Source organism: Alexandromys fortis, unplaced genomic scaffold, assembly GCF_014885135.2.
Source record: "Alexandromys fortis isolate MF-2015 unplaced genomic scaffold, M_Fortis_MF-2015_v1.1 scaffold_29, whole genome shotgun sequence".
Lineage (NCBI taxonomy): Eukaryota > Metazoa > Chordata > Mammalia > Rodentia > Cricetidae > Alexandromys > Alexandromys fortis.
Window position 1 is genome coordinate 4,264,838 of NW_026067891.1, and position 25,155 is coordinate 4,289,992.

General features: G+C 52.9%; 4 protein-coding genes across 5 annotated transcripts; 3 read left to right on the plus strand and 1 right to left on the minus strand.

The window, feature by feature from the left end:
* Nucleotides 1–415: 415 nt before the first annotated feature.
* Nucleotides 416–6,740, plus strand: Tbl3 (transducin beta like 3). The gene is made up of 22 exons (XM_050134960.1): nucleotides 416–565; nucleotides 2,068–2,119; nucleotides 2,202–2,297; nucleotides 2,383–2,430; nucleotides 2,534–2,675; nucleotides 2,758–2,842; nucleotides 2,922–3,092; nucleotides 3,174–3,249; nucleotides 3,333–3,426; nucleotides 3,510–3,691; nucleotides 3,780–3,921; nucleotides 4,032–4,090; nucleotides 4,189–4,292; nucleotides 4,767–4,914; nucleotides 5,003–5,233; nucleotides 5,319–5,389; nucleotides 5,469–5,625; nucleotides 5,703–5,761; nucleotides 5,988–6,091; nucleotides 6,178–6,249; nucleotides 6,354–6,512; nucleotides 6,606–6,740. The coding sequence occupies exons 1-22, from the start codon at nucleotides 525–527 to the stop codon at nucleotides 6,713–6,715; spliced, it is 2,403 nt and encodes an 800-aa protein (XP_049990917.1). The 5' UTR covers nucleotides 416–524; the 3' UTR covers nucleotides 6,716–6,740.
* A 121-nt stretch (nucleotides 6,741–6,861) lies between these two features.
* Nucleotides 6,862–9,776, minus strand: Noxo1 (NADPH oxidase organizer 1). Of its 2 annotated transcripts, none has more exons than XM_050134981.1 (8): nucleotides 9,148–9,776; nucleotides 8,976–9,056; nucleotides 8,733–8,805; nucleotides 8,460–8,637; nucleotides 8,178–8,359; nucleotides 7,659–7,772; nucleotides 7,387–7,504; nucleotides 6,862–7,273 (listed from the first exon to the last, which is right to left on the minus strand). In XM_050134981.1, the coding sequence occupies exons 1-8, from the start codon at nucleotides 9,211–9,213 to the stop codon at nucleotides 7,042–7,044; spliced, it is 1,044 nt and encodes a 347-aa protein (XP_049990938.1). In that variant the 5' UTR covers nucleotides 9,214–9,776; the 3' UTR covers nucleotides 6,862–7,041. The 2 variants fall into 2 exon arrangements, with proteins under 2 accessions (XP_049990938.1, XP_049990932.1); XM_050134975.1 differs by having other exon boundaries at nucleotides 8,733–8,808; nucleotides 9,148–9,769.
* A 1,758-nt stretch (nucleotides 9,777–11,534) lies between these two features.
* On the plus strand, nucleotides 11,535–14,043 carry Gfer (growth factor, augmenter of liver regeneration). The gene is made up of 3 exons (XM_050134993.1): nucleotides 11,535–11,924; nucleotides 12,256–12,452; nucleotides 13,352–14,043. Exons 1-3 carry the CDS (start codon nucleotides 11,679–11,681, stop codon nucleotides 13,512–13,514), a joined length of 606 nt encoding a protein of 201 aa, XP_049990950.1. The 5' UTR covers nucleotides 11,535–11,678; the 3' UTR covers nucleotides 13,515–14,043.
* Nucleotides 14,044–17,266: 3,223 nt separating this feature from the next.
* Syngr3 (synaptogyrin 3) lies at nucleotides 17,267–22,245 on the plus strand. Its single transcript, XM_050134265.1, has 4 exons — nucleotides 17,267–17,553; nucleotides 19,969–20,206; nucleotides 20,687–20,829; nucleotides 20,908–22,245. Exons 1-4 carry the CDS (start codon nucleotides 17,455–17,457, stop codon nucleotides 21,115–21,117), a joined length of 690 nt encoding a protein of 229 aa, XP_049990222.1. The 5' UTR covers nucleotides 17,267–17,454; the 3' UTR covers nucleotides 21,118–22,245.
* The last annotated feature ends 2,910 nt before the right edge of the window (nucleotides 22,246–25,155 follow it).

The following is a 25,155-nucleotide window of genomic DNA, read 5'->3' on the forward strand; positions in this document are numbered from 1 at the left end:
GGTGCGTGCACCACCACCGTCTGGTTTAAAATATTTTTTTTTAATGAAAAGAAAACAAGACAGCCTGGTGTTGGGGTGTTGGTAGCCCACACCTTTAAATCCCAGCACTGGAGAGGCAGAAGGCAGAGGCAGGAGAAGCTCGTGATTTCGAGACCAGTCTGGACTACAGAGTGAGTTCCAGGGCTGCACAGAAAAACCCTGTCTCGAAAAAACAAAAAAAAAAAAGAAGAAAGACAAAATTAAAACAAATAATAAATAGAAAAGACAAAATTAAAATAAATAATAAATAAAAAAATAGTAAATAAGTAGTCAAAAAATGCAAGACGTTCAGCAAGTTGGCCGCTGCTTTCAGCTTCCACTTCCGGTACCCACAGTAAAGTTGTCTCCCAGGGCGCGTACTGATGACGTCAAGGTAGTTGCAGCTCGTGATGTCATCAGAACGTGCCATGAAGTACAGAGCAGCGCGTTGTCTGTTTCACGCGGCGGAGGGCTACTGAACTTGGAGGAATCGACTGCACTCGGACATGGCCGAGCCTGCGGCCGGAGTGAGCCGCTTCAAAGCCAAGTAAGCCCTGGGCGGAGGCGCCGGCGGCGAAGGGAGATGGGTTCGCTGTCCGAGGAACCGGGAAGAGCCAGTTTAGGAGGGCGTTCACGGTGATACAGGGGGCTGAGTCCTGTGCTCAGTCAGCCCCCCTGGCTGTGTGCAGCTCTGTTTAGTGCTAGGATGGGAACAGGCCCTGCCTTTATCCTTAGTGTAGAGTTTCCACACAGTTTTTACCTGTCGCTGAGTAGATTAGATTATTGTTAGCAAAGAAAGCACCGCTGTTGGTGGGTTCACTGGGTGCAGAGCACGGGAGGCTGGTTTTATCCTGAAGGGCAGACTTCCAGGGAGTGGACTTGGGGCTGGGGGCATTGCGGGAGGTGAGCATTGGATTTGGGAAGATCAGCCCAGCCCACATACAGGATAGATGCAGAAGACCTGTCACAGCACCTGGGCCAGGAACAAGTTGACAGTTCAGAAAGATGGACAGAAGTTCTTCCTGGGCAGGGTCGCAGAAGCACGTGAGACGAAGGGAAGCTTTGAGCATTGCGATGTCACCCATCGGCTGTTCTATTTTTTTTTTTTTTTTTTCGAGACAGGGTTTCTCTGTGGTTTTGGAGCCTGTCCTGGAACTAGCTCTGTAGACCAGGCTGGTCTCGAACTCACAGAGATCCGCCTGCCTCTGCCTCCCGAGTGCCATCGGCTGTTCTAAAGGGCACTAGACAACAGAGATGGAAGGGTAGGCAGGGCACCCAGTGAGGAAACTGGTAAGGCCACTTCCCTCACCCCCCAGGAAACTGCAGTGGCTAGGCTTGGACCAAAGCAGTGGAGAAAATGGGAAAGAGGACAGCTAGTTGGGGAGAAACCAAATGAGGCTGAGGCAGGAGGAGGGAGACTTGGTAGTGTAGTGGCATGCTGGGCCTCACTGGTGAAGACCTCGAGAGTGTGTTACGTTTTTCTGGCCTCCCCCAGCTAGCAGGGAGCCTCCAAAAGCCTCTCTTCTGAAGCCTGGTCTGTTGCCTTCACCTTATTCAGGCCCACCTCTTCAAGTTATATGACAGACCCCTTGAGGGCCAAGAGGCATGATCACCAACTAGCCTTGAGTCTCAACCTTTCTGTGAGGTGATGATAGCATCCACCCTCTGAGCTATTAGGGCTTTTTTGTTTGTTTGTTGTTGTTGTTGTTTTTGTTGTTGTTTTGCTTGTGTGTGGGTTTTTTGTTTTGTTTTTCTCGAGACAGGGTTTCTTTATATAACAGTCCTAGCTGTCCTGGAATTAGCTCTTGTAGACCAGGCTGGCCTCAAACTCACAGAGATCCACCTGCCTCTGCCTCCCAAGTGCTGGGATTAAAGGCGCTCGCCACCACTGCCTGGCTGAGCTGTTAGTTTTTATCTCTAGGTTCCTGCCGCTGCCTAGGTACTCTGCAAGGTCAAGGATTTGACTCATCTCTGGGAGAACATCCAGCACAGGGCTTGGAATGGGGCGAGGGACTTGGGCAATCACTCAATACTGTATTTTCTTTCCAGCTATGCTATTGAGCGAAAGATTGAACCTTTCTACAAGGGTGGGAAAGCACAGGTAACTATCTCCATGGGCAGCTAGGGAACAAAGGGATAGGGAATACTGAGTGGTTCCTTGACTGAGACCCCTTTTTCCCTAGCTGGACCAGACCGGCAATTACCTCTTTTGTGTCTGTGGTACCAAAGTCAACATCCTAGACGTGGCCTCAGGGGCTTTGCTTCGGAGCCTGGAGCAGGTGAGGACAGGCTAGGCCGGTGTGAGGGGCTTGAGGGGAAAGTAGCATATTTTTATGATGCTCTGTATTCCCACTCTCCCCTTAGGAAGACCAAGAGGACATTACTGCCTTTGACCTCAGTCCTAATGATGAAGTATGATGGGAAGGGGTGGTGGGTAAGCGCTGGTACCTTCCTTCCACACTGAATTGGCAAATGTGTCTTATCCCCTGGCTGTACTGTCTTACCCTGCCCCCAGGTCCTGGTAACAGCCAGCCGGGCACTGCTGCTGGCTCAGTGGGCCTGGCGAGAAGGCACCGTCACTCGTCTGTGGAAGGCGATACACACAGCCCCTGTGGCCTCCATGGCTTTCGACACCACCTCTACACTGTTAGCTACAGGTCGGACCCCAGCTAGGTGGGGGCGCTGGAGGGCACAAGGGCAAGGACTCTGTACACCTTTACCTCAAACACATTCCCACAGGTGGCTGTGATGGCGCCGTTCGTGTCTGGGACATTGTGCAACATTATGGGACACACCACCTCCGAGGCTCCCCTGGTGTCGTTCAGTGAGTGGCTTGGTGGAGGAAGGGTGGCTAGAAGTACTGCCCTTGGAAGTACGGCTAATTCATCTCTATCTTGCTCCAGTTTGGTGGCCTTCCATCCAGACCCCACTCGTCTGCTGCTCTTCTCCTCAGCCGTGGACACCTCTATCCGTGTGTGGTCCCTGCAGGACCGCTCGTGCCTGGCCGTTCTGACCTCGCACTACAGTGCTGTCACGTCCCTCTCCTTTAGCGAGGATGGCCATACCATGCTCAGGTCAGCGGCTGGCCACACAGGGCTCGGGCAGAAGGGGAGGCCAAGGCTGAGCTTGGAACTGAGGGATCTGTTTCTCCTCAGTTCTGGCCGTGATAAGATCTGCATAGTCTGGGACCTTCAGAGCTACCAGGCCAAGAGGACAGTGCCGGTGTTTGAGGTATGGCCTGGCAAGCCAGGGCCAATGAAGGGGGCAGGGATGGGAGTCCTGGCTGTATAGGCCCTGACCCTGCTCATCCACAGAGCGTGGAAGCTGCTGTGCTGTTGCCTGAGGAGCCGGCACCTGCGCTGGGTGTGAAGAACTCAGGCCTACACTTCTTAACAGCTGGTGACCAAGGTGTGGGGAGGCTGGCCACATGTACATGAGGGGTGGGGAGAAGCCTGTGGACCTCATCCCCCAACAGCCCTGTCCTCATACAGGGATCCTCCGTGTGTGGGATGCTGCTTCTGGGCAGTGTGTGTATACCCAGCCACAGATGCCAGGACTAGGGCAGGAGCTGACCCATTGTACTCTGGCCCGCTCTGCGGGCCTGCTCCTCACTGTCACCACCGATCACAACCTGCTCCTTTATGAGGCACGTTCTTTACAGCTGCAGAAACAGGTTAGCACTTCCTCCTGCCCAGTGCAGGGATTGGGGGTTAGGCTTCCTTTCTTACAGGCCCTCACTATGACTTTCCTGTCTCCCACAGTTTGCCGGCTATAGCGAGGAGGTGTTGGATGTTCGGTTCCTTGGGCCCAATGATTCCCACATTGTTGTGGCTTCTAACAGCCCTTGCCTGAAAGTGTTTGAGCTGCAGACTTTGGCCTGTCAGATCCTCCATGGTCACACAGGCAGGTTATGCCCTCTGACATCCCTGGCACCTTAGCTTGGCTTTGACAGCTTCCCTTCCCTGCCCCCTTTGCATAGTTCATCTCTGACCACTCTTTCCCCACTCTTCCAGACATTGTCCTGGCCCTGGATGTGTTCCGGAAGGGGTGGCTTTTTGCCAGCTGTGCCAAGGTGAGACTCCATACGAGATACAAAGGAACAGGCCTCCAAAGTGAAAACAAAGGCAACGGCCCCATGACCCATCGCCTTTCTTCCATCCCTGTCTGCAGGATCAGAGCATACGCATCTGGAGGATGAACAAGGCTGGCCAGGTGGCTTGTGTTGCTCAGGGCTCCGGACACACACACAGCGTGGGCACCATCTGCTGTTCTAGGTACTGGATGAGGAACGGACCCAGGGGTATCCAAGGAGGTAGAGGCCCAAGCTATTGGTTTCTAGCCCAGGGTGGAGAATGGGTGTGCTGGTTTTACCACACTCTGAGGCTTTCACAAGGATGTAGAACAGAGAAGAGGCCCAAGGAGACTCAGGTGCCCTGGCAGATTTCTTGGAAGTGGCCTTGGAAGGTGGACAACATAGGAAGGACTTGAGACAGACAAAATGGCACTGAACAAGGTCCTGCTGGAGGAGGTGACCTTCATTAAGAGCTTGACTCTGGTTGGGACCAGTTGCTAGGTGTGGTGACTCTAAGGATAGGTGGTGCAAGCAGAGGCATTGGTGGCAATGTAGACCAATCTACAGCCTGAGACGATCCCTCTGGTCCTGATGATGGTCTGGAAGGCCAGAGCTTGGTACACTGCAGACAGTGTCCTTGGACCTGAGCAGTGTCTTCCTTTCTTGTTGGCTACAGGCTAAAAGAATCTTTCCTGGTGACGGGCAGCCAGGATTGCACTGTGAAGCTGTGGCCCCTCCCTGAAGCCCTGTTGTCCAAGAACACAGCTGTGGACAGTGGCCCGATGCTTCTGCAGGCCCAGACCACTCAGCGCTGCCATGACAAAGTAGCCGCACATGGCCTCTGGGATGGGGTGTGGCTGATCCCTAGCGTGGAGTGAGTGTCTGAGTTTTACCACCTGCTCTCATCACCAGGACATCAACAGTCTGGCTGTCTCCCCCAATGACAAGCTGTTAGCCACAGGCTCACAGGACCGCACAGCTAAGCTCTGGGCCTTGCCTCAGTGCCAATTGTTGGGTGTTTTTTCTGGCCACCGACGTGGCCTCTGGAATGTCCAGTTCTCACCCACAGACCAGGTGCTGGCCACAGCCTCTGCTGATGGCACCATCAAGCTCTGGGCACTGCAGGACTTCAGTTGTCTCAAAGTAAGTGTTTCCCCTTGTCCTGTTTCCCCCCTCTGGTAACAGTTCATACTCATAAGGCTTGGGTCCCTCTCTGTCTCCCCTGCAGACCTTTGAGGGCCATGATGCTTCTGTGCTGAAGGTGGCCTTTGTGAGCCGTGGCTCACAGCTGCTATCTAGGTGAGTGGGCTAGGAGAGGGCTGGGGGTGTGTAGTGGGGATCATGCCTCTAAACTAAGTCCTTCCGTTTTCAACCTCAGTGGTTCTGACGGGCTTCTGAAGCTGTGGACCATTAAGAGCAATGAGTGTGTGCGGACACTGGATGCTCACGAGGACAAGGTCTGGGGGCTGCACTGTAGCCGACTAGATGACCACGCCATCACCGGGGGCAGTGACTCCCGAATCATTCTCTGGAAGGTTGTGAACCCTAAGGGGTGGGATGAGGCAGGGCATGGGACAGCACTGGGGCTTGTCTGATCCTAATTTGATCCCAGGATGTGACAGAGGCCGAGCAGGCAGAAGAGCAGGCCAAACGGGAAGAGCAGGTGATCAAGTAAGTCTGGGCTCAGTGGCACCCGCTGCATACCCTCAGCAGACCTCTTCATGCCCACAGTACCCTTGCACGTCTCCAGCATAGCATCTCCTAGAGCCCTAAGCAGCGGTAGCCCCTGTAATCCCTGCTGTGAGGCATAGGAAGCAGGTTGAGGTAGGGCTCACGCCTGTGGCTCTTGGGCCCAGCCAGGGTCTCCGATTGATGTCTTTTTCCTCTATCCCACCAGGCAGCAAGAACTGGACAACCTGCTCCATGAGAAGCGGTATCTCCGGGCACTAGGACTTGCCATCTCCCTGGACCGCCCCCACACTGTACTGACTGTTATCCAGGGTTAGTATCTGCCCCAGTGCAGGCTGGGGTTGGGATAGCCCCAGGGACCAACAAACCCTTTCTTTAAGCTGACTTCCCTCTCACAGCCATCCGGAGGGATCCTGAGGCCTGTGAGAAGCTGGAAGCCACTGTGCTCCGACTGCGACGAGACCAGAAAGGTTGTGGGCAAGCTGGAAGGGATCAGCCTGGGGAGGGGGTGACCTGGTGGGCAGAACACGGTGGAATGGCCCAACAAACGGGGTGTCTGTCCCTGTACTCACAGAGGCCCTGCTGCGCTTCTGTGTCACATGGAACACCAACTCCAGACACTGTCACGATGCCCAGGCCGTGCTGGGTGTGTTGCTGCGGCATGAGGCCCCCGAGGAGCTGCTGGCCTATGATGGTGTGCGGGGTACACTGGAGGCCCTGCTGCCCTATACCGGTATGGGACATGGCCTTAGACCCCGGGATGCCCCTGGAGGGTTTGCAGACAGCCCTCTCTTCCCCCAGCCCCAACTCCTCTGTCTTCCTCCAGAGCGGCACTTTCAGCGGCTTAGCCGGACGCTACAAGCAGCCACCTTCTTGGACTTCCTGTGGCACAACATGAAGCTGTCCCCACTCCCTGCTGTTCCCCCAGCCCTGTGAGACACATAAAAGTTGAACTTTTCTATCTCGGCTTCTCATGTGAATCTGACCAATCTCCCCCAAAATCACTGGCCACATTGGTCCACCGTAAATTTCAACTGTAGAAGTTCAAGCCCTCCCCCCCCCACCCCATTTCAAGCCCTCACGGCACAATGAGATTAGGTGAAATCATTCCACTTTTATTTAGAGAAAATGGGAAGTTGTGGCCCCTTGTCCCTGTCACCCATCCAGCCCCACCTTATCCTGCTCTCTTGGCAGGTCTGGATCCCTGCTTTGCTTGTGGTTGGGGTTGACAATACAACCTCTCTACAGGGCTACACAAATCCTCAAAGGGGACCCAGGGTCCTTTGGTCCTGTCCCAGTGCCCTGCGGGTGATAGTGCAGCATCGGCTTTGAATGGCACTCACACAGGGGCGAGTTGGTACTACAGGGGGAACAGGCCTGTCTGCAGCCACCTTGTCTTCCCTACCGCCTGGGAGCCTTGTCCTGCCCAGCAGGGAACCCAGCCCTTCAGGCTGCAGCAGTACTGCAGGAAACAGACCTTCCTGGCCATTGTACCTACGAAAAAGGCAGGGCTTAGTTAAGGATTTACCTGATGTGCCCCTCCTGCCAGGCAGCACCTGCCATTGCTCCAACACATGCACACACGTGTGTGAGCACACTCACTGTACCTGCACAGCCACCAGCCGCGGTCTGAGGGTTCCAGCACATGCACGCGTGCCCCTGCAGGCACTGATAGCTCATCAGTACGACTGCCCTCATAGGCCTGAGTAGCACAGAACTGCATCCCTAGGGTGGGTGTTTGGGGGTCACTGGAGAACTGTAAGGCCAGAGTCCTGACCTTTCTCCTGGTGCCCCACTGTCACCTCCCTCCTGAGCTTGCTCTCAGCCTTGCTGCAGGTCCATTCTTAGTGGTGAGCTTATGGTAGGGATGGGCTCATACCTCTGCATTGCAAAGCCAGGCCTAATTCCTGGTTCTGGCCTAGGGCTCCTTCCTCCAGGTAGGGAGCTGGAAACCAGGCCTTCTGCTGATCCTTATTCTCCACCAGCCACCAGCCTGTTCAGGAGGCCAGGAAAGGGCTCAGATGCCAAGGCCTGCATCCATCTTGGTCAGAGAGCAGATGTTTTGTTTCTTTTGTTTTTGGAACTCACTATAGACCAGACTGGGCCTGAACTCTCAGAGATCCATCTGCCTCTGCCTTAGGTTCTTGGATTAAAGGCATGCGCCACCATCACCCAGTTGTCCCCAGGGTTTTTTTTTTTTTTTTTTTTTTTGGTTTTTCGAGCTTTGTTTTTCGAGTTTCTCTGTAGCTTTGGTGCCTGTCCCGGAACTAGCTATTGTAGACCAGGCTGGCCTCGAACTCACAGAGATCCGCCTGCCTCTGCCTCCCGAGTGCTGGGATTAAAGGCGCGCACCATCACCGCCCAGCTTGTCCCCAGGTTCTTAATACTGTGGCCCTACCTGATGGATGTCGAAGTAATACATCCAGAATTTCTTGAGCCTGTGTGTGAAAAGGCCTGTCTCTTGTGTCATGGGTGTAGAATGGCTGTAAACAGCGCATGCTCTGAGCCTCCAGGCTATGAATGGTAAGGCTGCTTGCGGGTTGAGATGACGGCTCCTCTGGTGTGGGCAGGATCACCAGGCTGGGCAGGGCAGCCAGCACGTGTGAAAAATGAGAAGACAGGATGGGAACCCCTCTCCCCACCTATGCATAGGCCAGCCCAGCCTTCTCATCTTAGTCACCTGCCGGGAGGCAGCGTAGGCTCCAGATCCAGAGGTCTGGGTGCAAAGAAGTCACTGAGCGCCGAGCTCCTCAATACGTGTTCGGAGGTTGCCAGCAGAGCCTGTACGTAGGTCTTCAGCAGCCGCAACCGCGCCAGGCCTCGGCCAGTATGCCCCCGGCGCGTCAGCAGTGGAGCGTCTGCCCGGGTACCACAGAAACACACTGGGACCACGCCCCCACGCTTGTTTGCCAGACCTCCCCTGTGACCACCCGGTAACCCCTGTAGGCCTGACCAGGAAGCTTGGGAAGAACGCGGTCAGATCTCCGGAGCAGGCCCGCCTCCACCGGGAAGATTTTCTTAAGGCCCTTCTGAGGGGGAGAGGCAGGCATCAGTCTCCAAAAGTGGAGAGAACCCCAGGGAGAGGGAGGGAGGGTCCCTGGAAGAGTTCCTACAAGCAGGCAGGGAGGTCGTGTATCTAGAGGCCTCTGGATTGGGGGGTGAGCCCCCCATTTGAAGTAGTCCCAGTGTTACTCACCTGGAGCTGCCTGAACTCATCCCAGCTCCTGCGAACAGAGGAGTCACTGTCGTCTGACCAGCGCACGGAGAAGGCAAATGTCTGCGTGAGGAAAAGTGGAGGTGCCATCTCCCCTCAGACTTTGTCACCTTACCCTACGGGCAGGGGAGGATGGTGGGCCGTGTGGTCCTACCTGGAGTCGCTCCATCTGCACCAGGGCTACCGCATGCGCTGATACAGGGTGTCGTGGACCTGCCATTGTGCCTTCTGCTGGGTGCTCTAAGGGGCTCAGAGCAGCCGGAAGAAGTGAAATGGAATTTCCTCCGCACTGCCCTAAACCCCAGTCCCTGCAGAGCGTTCACACCTGGAAACTTCTGTTTCCTGGTTGTTCTTCAAGCACAAAATCTAAGGATTCATCACCGGAGGACTAGTGCTGGGGGAGGGGCAAGCCGGGGCAGGTGGGAGGATAAATGAAGTCCTTTGTACTGGAACTGCCACCGGGGGCCTCTCCTCCCCTAGCCAGCAGAGGAAAGGAGGTAGGCAGTTCCTTGACCAAGTGCTGCCTCCGCCTCACCTGCCCCCTCGGCCTCTTCCCCGCCCTGCTGTTACCTCCTCCCAAGGTGTGCCTAACAGCACGGTTTTTAAATTTGCCTGTGGGGCCATATGCTGCTGTCCTCCGAGCCAACTATTTCACCCCGGGTCCTTTTAGGTTTGGTTTTTGTTTGTTTTGGGGGGGTTGAGATAGGGTTTTGCTAATTCGCAAAGGCTGGCTTTAAACTTGTGATATTCCTGCCTCAGTGTCCTGAGAGCTGAGGCTCAGACCTGTGTAACAAGGCCATGGCCATGAAACCTACCTCTTTCCTTGGTCAAGTCTTAGCATCGCCTTAAGCAACTGGTTCTTTCAGAAGCATTGGAAGATGAAAGAGCAACAGGAAAGGGCTGAGTCCCTACCACTAGGGCCTCACCACCAACAGGTGGCCTGTCGGCCCTACCAACCCTAGCCGCCCTCTACTCAGTCACCACAGCCACCGCCTCCTCTCACATAGATGCACACGGAGGAGCCCAACTCTGGCCAGAGGTTCCTCACAACTGGAGAGGTGGGTCAGATAAGAGCACTGGCTGCTCTTCCAGAGGACCCAGGTTCAATTCCCAGTGCCCACATGGGAGCTCACCACTGTCTGTTCCAGGGAATCTGACATACTCATGCAGACATACATGCAAGACAAACACCAATGCACAGAAAATAAGAATTAAAAAAAAACTGGGCTGAACAGATAATTACAGGTGGTGCATGCCTTTAATCCCAGCACAGGAAGGGAAGCAGAGGCAGGAGAATCTCTTGAGTTTGGGGTCAGCTTGGTCTAAAGAACGAATTCCAGGACAACCAAAGATGCACACACACTCACTCTCACAAAATAGGAGAAATACTGAAAAATAGAAATGGGATCAGGTCAAGACAGCTTTGTCCCAAATTGCCCAATGTCTCCTACTGTTTTAGAGCAAATCCCAGTTTCTAGCATGGTGGTGGGCTATTGCCCAACTCTGAATCCTGGCCTCCATCTTCCTCCCCAGAGTTCTGTCCCCAATGGCCTAGTGTTTCTGTAAAATGCAGATAGCCTGAGTTGGTACCTCTCCCTACAGGCCTGTGCCTAAGGGTCTCCAATTTAGGAGAGCTCTATTTCCATACTCTATACATGGCTTTCACCAGTTCGGAAATAAAATTTATTCCAGTGACTGGGTTTTCCCCATCTTCACCCCTGGTCAAAGGCCAAAGAGGCCAGGGACAGAAGCTTGTTCCTTATTCTGCTCAGTGCCGGAAGCAGCGCTTGGAGCAGGGTATCACTGTACAAATATTTGCAGGTGAATGAATGAACACATGGAGGCAGGGGAAGGAACTCTTCCTGTGATGACCCAAGCTTTTAAGTCAAGTTCTTGAGGAGGTGCTGGTGGTGGCAGAAGATTGAATAATTTAGCGTCATCTTCACTCAACTACATAGAGTTCGAAGTTAGCCCAAGTCACAAGAGACCTTGTCTCAAAAGAAAAAAAGGAATACCTGAGGCTGAAATAGGCATAATAACTTTTTATTTCCAGGTTTTAGGCTGGGGACCCGCCCTCAGACTCTCCTAAGGTTCCCCGCCCCAATAACTAGGGCAAAGGTCGACCCTGGCCCCTGGCTCAGTATGGTCCGTGAGACCACGCCCCGCGCCGCGTTGCCAAGGCACCCAAAAGCGTCCTACGGCAGAAAGGCCCAAAACTTGGCCGCTGGTTAGGGTGTGAACCGAGCGACGGGGGCGACGCGAGAAGCTTCTCGGACCTCGTCTCAGCCCGAGTTCTCAGCGGGGCCGCAGCGCACCTCCCACAACCCACGACACTTCTGCTGGAGGAAGCCCGAGCGCCACCATGGACCACGCGCGCCCGGCCCGCGGCGGGCAGCCAGGCGCAGGAGCACCAGCCAAGCCCGAGCCGCAGCCCCCTGTGCCGCCTCGGCCCCTGCCTCCAGCCCCGCCTCCTCTCGCGCCCAGGCCTCCCGCTCCGCCCCGACCGGGGCCGCCGCCTCGGCCCTCAGCCCCGCCCCGCCGCCAGGCTCCGCCTCCCGCCCCAGCGTGAGCCCAGCTCCGGGCCGCGGTTCCCGCTCCTGCCGCCGCGCGCTGGCCTTGGCGTGCGCGCCGGCCCGGCCGACCTTCCGGAGCCTCTCTTGGCCCCGCCGTCCGTACGCCGGCAAGATGGCGGCGCCCAGCGAACCCGCGGGCTTCTCTCGCAGCGGTCTCTTCTCCTTCCTGCCCGGCGGCGCGCGCTCCCAGATGACCGACGACGACTTGGTGACTGACGCGCGGGGCCGGGGCGCAGGGCATAGAGACGCCGCCGCCTCCGCCTCCGCCTCGGCCTCGGCCCCGCAAGGTTTGGAGCACGGAAAGCGGCCGTGCCGGGCCTGTGTGGACTTCAAGTCGTGGATGCGGACCCAGCAGAAGGTGCAGATGCCCCACCTGGCCGCCCGGTCGCGGTTCCCCGCCCCACACCGGGTTTCTCAGGGTTGGCTATGCCTAAACACGTCCATCCCCTCACCCACACACACCGTTAGGCTCGAACTTTGAGCTTTCAGCCACCGGCTGGCCGGATCGAATTAGTGGGCTGCCAACTGAAAAAGGGAGCATTCTTGTCAATTTTATTTTTTTGGTGATACTGGGAATCCGAACCCAAGTCCTCTGGCGTGCAACGCAAACAGTATGCCACTGGGTTGGAATTTTGTGGGCTTTTGGTTGGGGAAGAATGAACTGACCCTTAGTCGGCCTACTTCTGCAGCGGGACATCAAGTTTAGGGAGGATTGCCCACAGGATCGGGAGGAACTGGGTCGCCACACCTGGGCTTTCCTCCACACGCTGGCCGCCTATTACCCGGACATGCCCACCCCAGAACAGCAGCAAGATATGGCCCAGTTCATACATATATTTTCCAAGTTTTACCCCTGCGAGGAGTGTGCGGAAGACATAAGGAAGAGGTAAGTGTGCAGTATCTCTGCCAGTAAGACCCCTGATGGGAGCCTGGCAGATGTCATAAGAGGGGCCTAGGAAAATGGTTGCAGGAGAGAGGGGTCACCAAAAGGGATGTTGGGTCATGGGAGCCTTCTCCTTTCTCCTCAAAAAGCTCAGTTCTGTGGATCGTTATCCTTAAGGTTTTTAGGAAGGGCTTCCTTCCACTTCCTAAAGATTAACTAAGAGTCCACTTTGCCTAACTTCCCTAATCCCTCAGCGTGGTTACTGATTTTAAAAACGGGAATGAACTGGGGGGTGGTGGCACAGGCCTTTAATCCCAGCACCCAGGAGGCAGAGGAAGGTGCTTCTCTGAGAGTTCAAGGACAGCCAGGGCTATAGGGAGAAACCCTGTCTCAAGAAATCCAAAACCAAACAAAAAAACAGGAATGAAATAAACTATCACTCTCAATGGCTTAACCTGTATTTCTAGGTTGGACCTGTTGAGCAGTTGTGCTTGCTTTTTGAAGCCTAGACAAGTTAGGCATGAGGGTGATCTCTTGTTAACAGGGCCCACGGTGCTATGAAACACTCTCTTGTGCCAGGCCCCACCTGTCTCTACTCTGCCTGGGGCTAGAGACCAAGGGACAATGCTCCCTGATTGTTACAAGGTTGTAAAGTTACCTGCCTCAGTCAGTATATCTTTCTCTGGGCTCTTGCCAAGTCAGGTGAATGAGTGAGCAGCCCTGGAAGTTGCCCAAGCCCAGGAGACTCCAGAGTCAACCCTGCTCATCATCTGCTTGGAACACGAATGCATTCCCAAGTTTAATTCATAGCAGTGCCCCCCCCCCCCAGCTCCCTGTCTCCAGGCACTGGCAAGAACAGAGCCAACACCTCCTTATCGTCTTCCTGTGCTTCTCTCACAAAGGATAAGCAGGAACCAGCCAGACACAAGCACTCGGGTCTCCTTCAGCCAGTGGCTGTGCCGTCTGCACAATGAGGTGAATCGGAAGCTGGGCAAGCCTGATTTTGACTGCTCCCGAGTAGATGAGCGATGGCGTGACGGCTGGAAGGACGGCTCCTGTGACTAGAAGATTGTCAGCAGAGCGTGTGGGGCATCTGGCCAGCGAGGGAGGGACAGCCTATTGATTAAAGTGCATCTGAGCCAAAGCTTTTCTTCGGTGGGGTGGGGGAGGTAGGGTCCCTAGGACACTGCCAATGGGAACCCTACCCACAAGATTGAGAAGTGGAGGTACCCACTGTGGCCTCCTCAGCTAAGGTGCCATGGCACTGAAGATGAGTGGCATCTTTCGACAGGCTGCCCCATATCCTTTATAATGCAGCCCATTACACAGCTGGGACATGGCCGCCCATAGGAAGACAGGCTAAGACCATTGCCATCCTACTGCACTGCCAGGGGTGCCTACAGAACTGTGACCCTGTCAGCTCTGCACTCTGTTCCCAGCTCTAGGAAGGTTTTTCTCTGAGGGTGTGCCCACCGTACTGCCCATTGCCTGCCTGGCACATGTTCTTCCACAGCTGTGACATGCTTGTCAGCAGATGATCCTGAGTATCTGCTCCCTTAGGAGTTGGAAACCAAAATAAAATGAAGTGACGTAGGGCCTTGTCTTTGTGTGCTTTGTACTGATGGACGGGCCTGCTTTGCTTTTCTGTGATTGGTTGGATCATTTTGTACTGGCAGAAGTCACTATGGAGTGGCTGAGACAAGCTCTTCGTGAAGTCAGAATTCCCAGGGTGAGAAAGAAACTGAAGATGACTAGGACACTATGGGATACAAATGGGGAGCAGCCAGAGTGTTGGCAGCTAGGAATTTGGGGTACACCCTCCAGTTGGGCTCCTCTGGATCTGCTCAGTTCAGTCTGCCCTTTGGCGAGGCTCCCAACTAGAGCATCCCAGTAACAGTGCGTAAAGATACTATTCTTTGCTGTGTCGGCCCTTCTGTGGGTGAGGACTAGCTGGGTATGACTTCCTTGTGCTGGCTGTTTCTCCAGCACCCATGTAGTGACTCCAGTCCCAGGGGATCCAATACCATGGGTCCAGGTACAAAAGCCCATACAGAAATACATACAAGGGCAAACACTCAAAACACATTTATTTGTTGTCTGTGTCTCCCTGCTTGTTTTCTCTGTGTAGCCCTGGCTGGTCTAGAACTCTCTCTGTAGACCAGGCTTGCCTTGAACTCACAGAAATCCACCTGCCTCTGCCTCCTGAATGATGGGATTAAAGGTGTGCACCACCACTGCTTACTTCAAAACATTACAAAAAGAAAAGGAAAAGAAAAGCCAGGTGTGACACAAGTGCCTTTGCCTTCAGCACCAGCGCTCAGGATGCAGAGGTGGTCAGATATCTGAGAAGTCTGAGGACAGCTTGGTCTATATAGATCCTGCCTTAAAACAAGAGAGGGAAAACCAGTAACTCAATTTATTTTTAAAAAACTCAAAACTTGGGGCTGGAGAGATGGCTCAGAGGTTAAGAGCACTTACTGCTCTTCCAGAGGTCCTGAGTTCAATTCCCAGCAACCACATGGTGGCTTGCAACCATCCGAAATGAGATCTGGTGCCTTCTGGTGTGCAGAAGATACATGGAATGTTGTATATATAATAAATAAATCTTAAGAAAAAGCCTCAAAGGCTGGATGGCTCACAACCATCTATAATGAGGTCTGGTGCCCTCTTCTGGCCTGCAGGCATACACACAGAATATTGTATACATAATAAAGAAATATTTAAAAAAAAAACTCAAAACTTTCATTTTGTCCCTGTTCACAGGGCATCCAGGTCAAGATAAGTGAAGCTGTAGTGTAAAGTAAGGTTATGGTCTGAACTGTCAGTGGTCAGCACATAGAGAGGCAGCACAGGAATACGAGCCCAGCATGGTGGTATACACTTTAATCCCAGTTCCTCATAGTGAGACCCTGTCAACAGAGGGATCGATCACAAGCCTATAGATCTGGCAAATGGAGGACAGGAAAGGGCTTTCAAGAAGAGTCTCATAGGGGCTGGAGAGATGGTTCAGTGGTTAAGAGCACTGGCTGCTCTTCCAGAGGTCCCGCGTTCAATTCCCAGCAACCACATGGTGGCTCACAACCATCTGTAATGAGATCTGGCTCCCTCCTCTGGCATGTGGGCATACATGGAGACAATGTTGTATTTGTTTATTATAAATAAATCTAAAATTTTTTTAAAAAGAGGCTCAAAATGGCTAGGGATGTAGCTCTGAGGGGAAATGCTTGCCTGGCATGCACAATACCCCGGGTTCTATTCCCAGCAATGGGAAGATAAGAAGGCTATGAGATAGATATTGGAGGTGTGAGCTGTGTGTATGAATGAGGAGAATCAAGCTCGAGTCTGAAATGGCAGGCAGAGGTTTCACATTATGCTAGATGCAGGGTAGGGACTTAATTATATTGCAGGTACTGAGGGAAAAGGGGAGGGAGAAGTACTAGAAATAGATGGGCAACAGCCTGAATTTGCTGCTAAGAGGAACAGAAGTGTGAGCAAAAGCTGTTTATTTGGTGGTATTAGGAATTTAATCTGAGCCACCCACCCCATGCATGCTAGACAGGTATTCTGCCGCTGGGCTATATACTCAGCCCAAGAACTGTTTTTCAAAGAATGTGCTGCATTTTTTTCCTGAGTGCGGATATAAATGATGGAGGAAAAGGGGAGAATGGGTGATAACACAGATCTGCCCACAGCTAAAATGGGATTCAAGGTATCAGGGAGTTGACCAAACTGGTGGGCTGCACCTGCTCTGTTCACCTGTGTCCCAGAAACAACTGGTTTCCTAGGGACTGGACACCACAGCTACCCCTCCCTCTGAAGAATGAACAACAAATAGGTCACAGTAAAGTGCTTGGGACTGCACAGTCTTAATGTGTGTAAACTTTGCTTATATCTGGCTCTGTTCCCAGGGAAGACAGAGACAGACAACTGGGGGCCTCACCCATCATCTTTTACTCTACCCCCGCTTCTGCAGTGACCGTGAAGGTAGTAGCGTCATTCAGTCTCCTACCAGCCTGGCACTGGAAGCATGAAGCGGGTCTGTGGGATTCCCAGCAGTGGCCAGGGTAACTAGGTAACATATGGAACAAGGTGGTATCTCTGCTGCTTCTCCCCTCTTTAAACTCAGGATTTAATGGCCACAGATCAATCCTGGAGACCAGAGATGGAGAAAGCTTGTGGAAGACATGACCCCACCAGAGGAAAGGAACAGCGATGTTCAATCTTCACTCCTGCTGGCCACAGTGGTCTCTGCCTCCCAGACGAGTGTCCCTGAAGGTGAACGCCACTCTTCTCACCTGACCCTGCTAGGAAGGTACCACCTGTGAAGGAGAAGTCAGAATGTAGTGGGGATGTGAGCCGCAGCAATACAAGTGTGTACCGCATTTCTGAGCTGAGATTTTCTTCTTAGTCAGAATGAGGTCAGGGGCTTCTTTCCTTACATGTTCTTTGATTTTCTTTCTATAGTGATGAAAGGGCTAATGAGAAAGGCCCCCAGTGACTTACCCCCGGTCTTCTGAGACTAGGGGCTGGGGGCTGGTTGTCTTTCCCTGAATGCAAGGGCAAGATGCTAGGCCTCAGTTTCCCCTTATATACTCACCAGAAGGCCCTCCTGGTCAGAGAAGCACACTGATGACGTGCTCATCCTTCTGTCAGTGATCTTGGCCATGACAAAATCTGAGTTCAGTCCTTACCTTCTCTTGCCCACCTCTAAACCCCGCGAGGACCTCGCTTTGTCTTTCCAGAGAACGTCCCCATCTCCGACTGTGTCATGCAGGGGACAGTGAGCAGGAAGGACGCAGGGCAGGGCTTAGGTCCCCGGCGCGTGGACCCTGTCGGGGGCGCTGGCTCGGCCCCGCCCCGCGCGCCCCCGCCGCAGCCGACGCGCGCTCCCGGGAGGCGGCGGTAGCGGCAGCATCCGTAGCATCAGCAGCCTCAGCAGCAGCCCCGGGCGGTCTCGGGCAGGGTAGACCGGCGGGACAAACGGACAGAAGGCACCGGTCCTGCCATGGAGGGAGCCTCCTTCGGCGCGGGCCGTGCGGGAGCTGCCTTCGATCCTGTGAGCTTCGCGAAGCGGCCCCAGACCCTGTTGCGGGCCGTATCTTGGGTGAGTGGCCCCAAAGCAGGCCCCTTCCTGGTCCCCCATCTCTCCTAGCATCCCTGTCTCACACCCTCACCCGCCCCCTGCCCATAGCCCCTGACCCTCCTCTCCGTCGGCCCCTCCCCCCCCCGGACCGCAGGTTGGGGTGACGTCACATAGCTAGGCGCGCCCACCTGCGGGCGGGGGAAGGGCCGGCTGTTACCAATAGACCTTGAGAGGTCACCGCTGGTCTCCCCCTGCCCTCAATTCTTTAGATCTAATCCAGTTCCCTTCCTCAGCATTCTCTTCATTTTCCAGGTTCCCAAAACCTGGAAGTGGGCATAGGGTTGCGGATGTGGTTCTCCGAGGGGTTCAGGGACTAAATTCCAGATGGGAAAGGGGGCATGGGAGCACAGTTCCTTCCTTTGCTGGATCATAAATTCACCAGGTTCATTTAAAGGGAGGTGGTCCTTCCTAGATCCCTTAGGTCTCAGTTGAAGGAGGGCAAGGGGGCTCCTGGCTGGTGTAGTTAGAAGGGGCTCATCTGGGAAGGCTTCCCGGAAATGGCATGGAAGCTGCAGACTAGGGGTAATCTATCCCATTGAGCATGTTTTGCCTGTCCTAACCCCTAGGGCAGAAGATTTAGGAGATGGGTGCCGAGTTCTGGATTTTGTCCATCTGACACTCCTCTAATTTCCACGCCTGTCTTAGAGGAGGGCGGTTCCCAGGGTGGGGCACCTCTCCCGGCAAGATCTCGTGGACTGAAGCAAGACTCTTCTGGTCCTGACTTGTGCATTGCTCTCAAGGGACTTGTCCATGCTGTGGCATTTTCCATGGCTACCTACATTATCAAGAAGTTTGGGTGAGAAAGGAGTGAAATATGATTTGAGACTGGAGGACATTTCTTGGAGACACAGGACTGCCTAGACTTAGTGTGTGCTTCCATCCTGCCCCGGAGAACTGGTGGGCAGGAGGTACTGAAGTCAGACTAAACCTTGGAAGTCAGTGGTCACCAGGCAGTGGTGGTGCTTGCCTTTAATCCTAGTACTCAGGAGGCAGAGACAGGCAGACATCAGAGTTTGAGGCCAGCCTGGTCTACAAAACAAGTTCCAGGACAGCCAGGACTGTTTCACAGAGAAACCATGTTTCAGATAACCAAAAAGAAAAAAAGGTCAGTGTTCAACTTTAGAGAGCCCAATTTTCTAAAGCTTTAGAATCATTGCTCTTGACTGATTTTTTTTTTTTTTTGAGACAGAGTCTCTCTGTAGCTTTTGGAGCCTGTCCTGGAACTTGCTCTGTAGACCAGGCTGGCCTCAAACTCTTGATATCCGCTTGTCTCTGCCTCCTGGGTGCTGGGATTAAAAACGCGCACCACCACCACCCGGCTTTGACTAATATTTTAACTGGTTACTCACAGGGGTCATTTCTGGTGTCCACTATTGCTAGCCAGCATTCCTAGCCAGGCCAGTTTACTCCATGTGGTACTCTAAGGAGCAGACACACGCAGCTGCCATATGCAGAGGTCTAGTTCAGAAGGGGAAAGGCTGGCTTACTTGCATATTTCCCTAGACAGCTGCCCCTTGGCTTTACCCTGAACAGTGCCCTGGCCTACCATAAGCCCGGAAGTCACCCATATAGGTGAAGGCTTCTGTCTTCACACTTTTAAGTAAATTCTGGGAGGCCATAGGTTCCAAGACCTGCAGAGGAGCCAAGGAGCTATGGCTCTTAGCAGTCATATGACTGACTTCACCATGGGAACTCTAATATGCCTCCTCTAAAGGGGATAGGAAGAGTGGTGTCTCAGATATTTTATGTTTATGAGTGTTTTCCTGCATGTATGTCTGTGCACCATGTGTGTGTTTGGTACTGGCAGAGACCAGAGAGGGCTTCGGATTCCCTGTCACCAAGTTACAGTCTTGAGCTTCCACATGGGTGCTGGGAATCAAACCTAGCCAGTGCTTTTAACTATTGAGCCATCTCATTTGAGCTATGTATTATTGTTTTATTAGTGTCTTAGGTCGCCAAGGCTGTCTTCCTCTGATCCTTCTTACTCAACCTCCAGAGTGTTGTGATTACAGACATACAGTATTACCTCCATGCAAACCTAAGCAAAGTAGCGGTTTTAGCTACTCTGTAAATGCCTCTTTCTTTTTATTTCTTTATAGACCAGGTTGACCTCAAACTCGAGATCCGCCTGTATCTGCCTCCTGAATCTGCCTCCTGAATATTTAATACTGGTATTAAAGGTGTGTGCCACCCCCACCCAGCTTCTTTATTTTCAATAATTCCTCAATATGCAAGAGGGTGGGAAGATGGGTTAGATGCTGCAGGAGAACTCTGGGACAGGCATAGAGACTTGGGGCTTTTGACAGGGGCAACAGATGCCTTCGGGCAGTGGCATGAGGAGGCCTCATAGCCCTAAACGCCGCCTGCTGCTGGCAGGTTTTCTCTATTGCCGTGTTCGGGCCCATAGTCAACGAAGGCTATGTAAACGCGGACAGCGGTCCAGAGTTGCGTTGTGTCTTCAACGGAAACGCGGGCGCCTGTCGCTTCGGCGTCGTGCTGGGTCTCGGGGCCTTCATCGCCTGCGCTGCCTTCCTGCTGTTGGACGCGCGTTTTCAGCAGATCAGCAGCGTCCGAGACCGTCGCCGCGCCGTGCTTCTGGACCTGGGCTTCTCAGGTGGGCGGGGCCGGCGGTGAGAGGCGTGGCCTAATGAAGAGTGGGGTGGGGCGGGACGTGGTGCATTGAGCTGAAGGGGCTTGAGGAGGTACTGTCTGACTTACTCGGGGAGATCAAAGGGTCGAGGCGGGGCGTGACTGGTCCTCTAAGAAACCGGACCGGGCACGGGGACTGCCGCGGGGCTTCTTCAGGGGAATGTAGCAGGTTTCCAGATGCGCCTCAGGATTTTGAGCCCGTAGGACCCAATCACCTAGAGGGAGCCCTGTGTTGGGAGCGCCGGGGGTCTCAGGGCTCAGGGCTAACACAGTAAAAGGAAAGTCTGACGCAACGCAAGGTGCAAGGGTGAGCTGCGAAGGGGCGGGGTCTTGGAGGTCCTGTAAACAGGGATTTTTCCGGTCAACCGGAGGGACCTTCTCTGGTTCAACTAGACCACAGATCCTGGTGGTGGAACACCATCTGATCACCAGTCCCCACCTGCAGGTGTCTGGTCCTTCCTGTGGTTCGTAGGCTTCTGTTTCCTCACCAATCAGTGGCAGCGCACAGCGCCAGGACCAGGCACTGCACAGGCTGGGGATGCGGCGCGGGCCGCCATCGCGTTCAGCTTCTTCTCCATCCTCAGCTGGGTGAGTGCGGGTCCCGTGGGTAGTGGGGCCTGGAGTGTCTCCGGGTTTGCTCCAGCTGATCCTGGCTCTCTCACCCAGGTGGCACTCACCGTGAAGGCCCTACAGCGGTTCCGCCTGGGCACCGATATGTCTCTGTTTGCCACAGATCAGCTAGGTGCTGGGGCTGCCCAGGCCTACCCAGGCTACCCAGTGGGCAGTGGTGTGGAGGGCACAGAAACATACCAGAGCCCGCCCTTCACCGAAACCCTGGACACCAGCCCCAAAGGGTACCAGGTGCCTGCATACTAGTAGCTGTTACGCTTCGGCCAGGGCTGGAAGGCCACCTCACCATCGTAGGCCTCGAGGCCTCCTGGGACCTTTCCTGGGTCCTACCGTCCCAGTGCCAAGGACAGAGAAAGTGGCCACTGTGGGTCTCTGGGACCAAGGGGAGTAGCCTCCCTAGGATTCCTGGACTGTCCCCATAAAGTTTCCCCTAGTTAGTGGTCCCAGTTCTAAGGCCCTCTGAGAAGAAAACAGTACTGCCTGAAGTGGGCTGTCCTGGGAAGCATTCCTTTCATGGGCCAGCCAACCACGGGCTCACCTGTCCACTCTAGGGTCAGAAGTCCAGCGGCCTTCCAGGGCAGGGTGCAAGGGCTTCTGAGGCCAGGGAGAGGAAGTCTATTTGCACCCTTAGGTGGGGTTATGGCCCTTGTTCCCAGTCCCATGTCTGTGGACAGTGACTGCCCTGGCTCCTATCATTGTGGTCCACCCTGTCCAGAGCCCCCCCCCCTCTACTTCCTCTTGCAGGATTCCCTAGAACAGCTCAGCCCTGTCGGTATTGTGATTGTGATTAAGTCTTCAGGTTTCATCTCATAGTGCTCCCATAAGCTGCTCCCCTCTGTGTGGCTCCTGCCCAGGTGTGGGTGCTTCTGCCCAGGAAGGCATAGACAGCTATGGGCCTGGGTACCCACTCTTCAGTAAGACCTTCCCTAGGGAAGAGTGAGACAGCTGGGTACCTGGGTAACAGGCAAGACAAGCCTCTTACAAGGTCTCATCTGCCCAGGGTGTTGCTGAAGGGTCATCCCTGTAAATGGCTTAACCTTGCTTCCTGAACCAGTCCTTTTAAGGCCCAGACCAGGTCCCTGTGCGTAGCAGACTACTCATGCATTGCTTGAAGCTGGCTTTTCACATCAAGTCAAACCAAATGCGTTGCCATATCTCATTCTTCCAGACAAAATGCCTCCCTGTGGAGTTGCAGTTGAATGACAACCCTGTACGTTGTAGCATAGACCAATTATGTGGATATTTAAGTGATGTTTACAATTTTTGTATATATGGATCTATTTCTCTCTCTTCTGAAAGAACAATCCGTGATTGTGTATTTTCAGTGTCCCCTGTTAAAACTGCAACTTCTTTACAATAAAGACTGTAAATGCATTGACCACAGCTAAGGTACTCCTAGAATCATTTTCACCGCATCTCTGCTGTGCTGGGGTCTGGGGTCTCAGGACATCAGGACCCAGAATTTGGCAGGGGGTAGGAAGATGGAAGTTAGGCTGACTACTAGGTTTTAGAGAAAGACCACAGGACTATGATCCCTTAATAGATCACATTGGTCTGGTGAAAATCTGCTACTCAGTGCAAGCTCTCGGAAACGCTGGAGACTGCTATGGAGTATTAGCTGAAGATGTGTTACATTCGCTTATGCTGTAATGATACAAAGATGTGTCGCGTTTGTTTAACTCTGTGAAGCTCTGTTACTTTGCCTGTCTAAAACACCCGACTGATCTAATAAAGAGCTGAACGACCAATAGCTAGCTAGGAAAGAGAACTAGGCAGGGCTGCCAGGCAGAGAGAATAAATAGAAGAGGGTGGAGTGAGAAAGAGGAGGATGCCAGGGGCCAGCCACACACCAGTGACAGAGTAAGAAGTAAATACACACAGATTAGAGAAAGGTAAACGCCCAGAGGCAAAAAGTAGGCAGAATAATTTAAGAAAAGCTGGCTAGAAATAAGCCAAGCTAAGGCTGGACATTCATAAGAAAGAGTAAGTCTCTCTGTATTTAATTGGGAGTTGGGTAGTGGGCCCCTAAATATCAAAGAGTAAAAATAACCAACTACAGGAGATCCTTTCCTTTTGTCCCTTGTTTCCTTTTGTCTTTTCTTGCTGTAGTGTGTGTACGTGTCAGTGTTTTGTTTTGTTTGAGACAGGGTTTCTCTTGTGTAGCTCTGCCTGTCCTGGAACTCTAGGCCAAGCTGGCCTAGAACTCAGAGATCTGCTTGCCTCTGCCTCCCTGGGATTAAAGGTGTGCGCCACCACCACCTGTCAAAAAAAGATGTTTTCTTTTATGTGCATGTGTATGTGTCTGTGGGAATGAATGTATGCCACACTTATGCTGGTACCTGTGGAAACCAGAAGAGGGCTCTGGATTCCCTGGAACTGGAGCTACAAGCAGTGGTGAGCTGCTTCATGTGGGTGCTGGGGACTGAATCCGAGTTCTCTGCAAGAGCAGAAAGTGCTTTTAACCACTGGGCCATCTCTCCAGCTCTCACCCCCAATCCCCTTTTGAGACAAAGTCTCTCCATATAGCCCTGTCCAGGTACTTGCTATGTAAACCAGGCTGGCCTTGAACTCAGAGCTCTAGCTACCTCTGCTAGGATTAATATATAATAAATCCATATTTATATATTTAGATTCCATATAAATGGAATCACATTTTTTTTTTCCTTGAGATAGTCAGGGTCTCACTATATAGTCCTGGTTGGCTTAGAAACTGATGTGTAGACCAGGCTGGCCTCAAATTTGAGATGATTCCCTTGACTCTGATTGCTAACTGCTGGGAGTACAGGCTTGTATCAAGCACATCAATCACCACACTTGTTTCACATGCTGCTAGAGACTGAACTCAGAACTTTGTGCAAACACTTTCCAAATTGAGCTACATCTAGTCTCAATACAAACAACCGTTTTTTCTTTTCTTGGTCTTTTAGACAAGGGTTTCTCTGTAGCTTTGGAGCCTGTCCTGGACCTAGCTCTGGTAGACCAGGCTGGCCTCAAACTCACAGAGATCCGCCTGCCTCTGCCTCCCGAGTGCTGGGATTAAAGGCGTGCGCCACCATTGCCCGGCCCGCCCGACCTTCTTTTTGGTTTTTTTTCGAATAGGGTTTCTCTGTGAAGCAACAGACTGACCTGGAACTTAGAGACCCTCCCGCCTCTGCCTCCTGAAGGCTAAGATTAAAGGCATTCACCACCACTGCCAGGCTCAACGTGTCCCCCTCCCCATTCCTACCCCCCTACCCCCACTTTTAAAAATGTTTATCTTGCTTTAGTAACTAATTGACGTGGTTGGTCCAGGCAGCTCCGTCCATTGGGTGACTATCAGTTCTGTTTTAAGATCTTTTAGATGTTAGGGTGCTATTGAGACCTGGCTCATGTGAACATCCCAATGTCCAGTCTGATACAGGATTGGTGGCAAAATGTGGAGGGTATATGGGTACCTGGGACATGAACTTTGACCTCATTACTTTCTGGTGTCAATTTCCTAAATCTCTGAGTTTATTTGATTTCTGTAGTACTTTCTAGTTCCCTGGGGCTCTTTCCTTAGTCCTATTAAGAAACTTGCAGGGCGGTGGTGGCATATGCCTTTAACCCTAACAGAGGCAGGCGGATCTCAGGGAGTTTGACACCAGCATGGTCTACAAAGCAAGTTCTAAGACAATCAGGATTATGTAGAGATCCTGTTTCAAGAAAGAAAACAAAAGAAAAACTCAAAAAACTTTTTATACATAACATTAGAGACCACCTTGTAGGAGCTGTCTCTCCTACTGGGTAGGTTCTAGGAGATCAAACTCAGGTTGCCAAGTTTGGCAGCAAGCACCTTTACCCACTGAAACATTTTGCTGGCCCCACACACCCCCTTATTTATTTACTCATTCGCTTTATTCATTCATTTATTTATTTATCGAGGCAGTTTTTCTGTATAGCACTGTTATCCTGGAACTCACTCTATAGACCAGGCAGGCCTCGAACTCAAGAGATCACTTGCCCTTGTCTCCCATGTGGTGGGATTAAAGGTATGTGCCACCACCTCCCAGCCATGTAACCCTATTTTTGAAAGGCAGTTTCATTGATAATCAATTGTTAGGTCATGCACAGCCAGGTCTGTTCTGGGAAATCTGGGCAGTGCCTTAGTTCCATGTGGGACTCAGGGCTGCCAACCTCTTCCTGTGAACAAACCCCTGCTGCCAAGCCACTCCTCTAGGCCTCCTTGCACCCCAGCATACATAGTGCATGTATCCAGGCTTCCTGATACACTCAGAGGCAGAGATACTCAGGACACCACCTATG

Excerpts from the sequence above, each read along its gene's own strand:
- Tbl3 (XM_050134960.1), top strand. The coding sequence starts at position 525 with ATGGCCGAGCCTGCGGCCGGAGTGAGCCGCTTCAAAGCCAA. Across the intron at positions 2,676-2,757 it reads CTCTACACTGTTAGCTACAG|GTGGCTGTGATGGCGCCGTT; the intron begins GTCGGACCCCAG and ends ACATTCCCACAG. Across the intron at positions 6,513-6,605 it reads GGCCCTGCTGCCCTATACCG|AGCGGCACTTTCAGCGGCTT; the intron begins GTATGGGACATG and ends GTCTTCCTCCAG.
- Noxo1 (XM_050134975.1), bottom strand. The coding sequence starts at position 9,213 with ATGGCAGGTCCACGACACCCTGTATCAGCGCATGCGGTAGCCCTGGTG. Across the intron at positions 8,809-8,975 it reads ATGAGTTCAGGCAGCTCCAG|AAGGGCCTTAAGAAAATCTT; the intron begins GTGAGTAACACT and ends TCTCCCCCTCAG. Across the intron at positions 8,360-8,459 it reads CCTACGCTGCCTCCCGGCAG|CCTGGTGATCCTGCCCACAC; the intron begins GTGACTAAGATG and ends TGCCCTGCCCAG.
- Gfer (XM_050134993.1), top strand. The coding sequence starts at position 11,679 with ATGGCGGCGCCCAGCGAACCCGCGGGCTTCTCTCGCAGCGGTCTCTTC. Across the intron at positions 11,925-12,255 it reads GGATGCGGACCCAGCAGAAG|CGGGACATCAAGTTTAGGGA; the intron begins GTGCAGATGCCC and ends CTACTTCTGCAG. Across the intron at positions 12,453-13,351 it reads GCGGAAGACATAAGGAAGAG|GATAAGCAGGAACCAGCCAG; the intron begins GTAAGTGTGCAG and ends TCTCTCACAAAG.
- Syngr3 (XM_050134265.1), top strand. The coding sequence starts at position 17,455 with ATGGAGGGAGCCTCCTTCGGCGCGGGCCGTGCGGGAGCTGCCTTCGAT. Across the intron at positions 17,554-19,968 it reads TGTTGCGGGCCGTATCTTGG|GTTTTCTCTATTGCCGTGTT; the intron begins GTGAGTGGCCCC and ends TGCTGCTGGCAG. Across the intron at positions 20,830-20,907 it reads TCTTCTCCATCCTCAGCTGG|GTGGCACTCACCGTGAAGGC; the intron begins GTGAGTGCGGGT and ends TCTCTCACCCAG.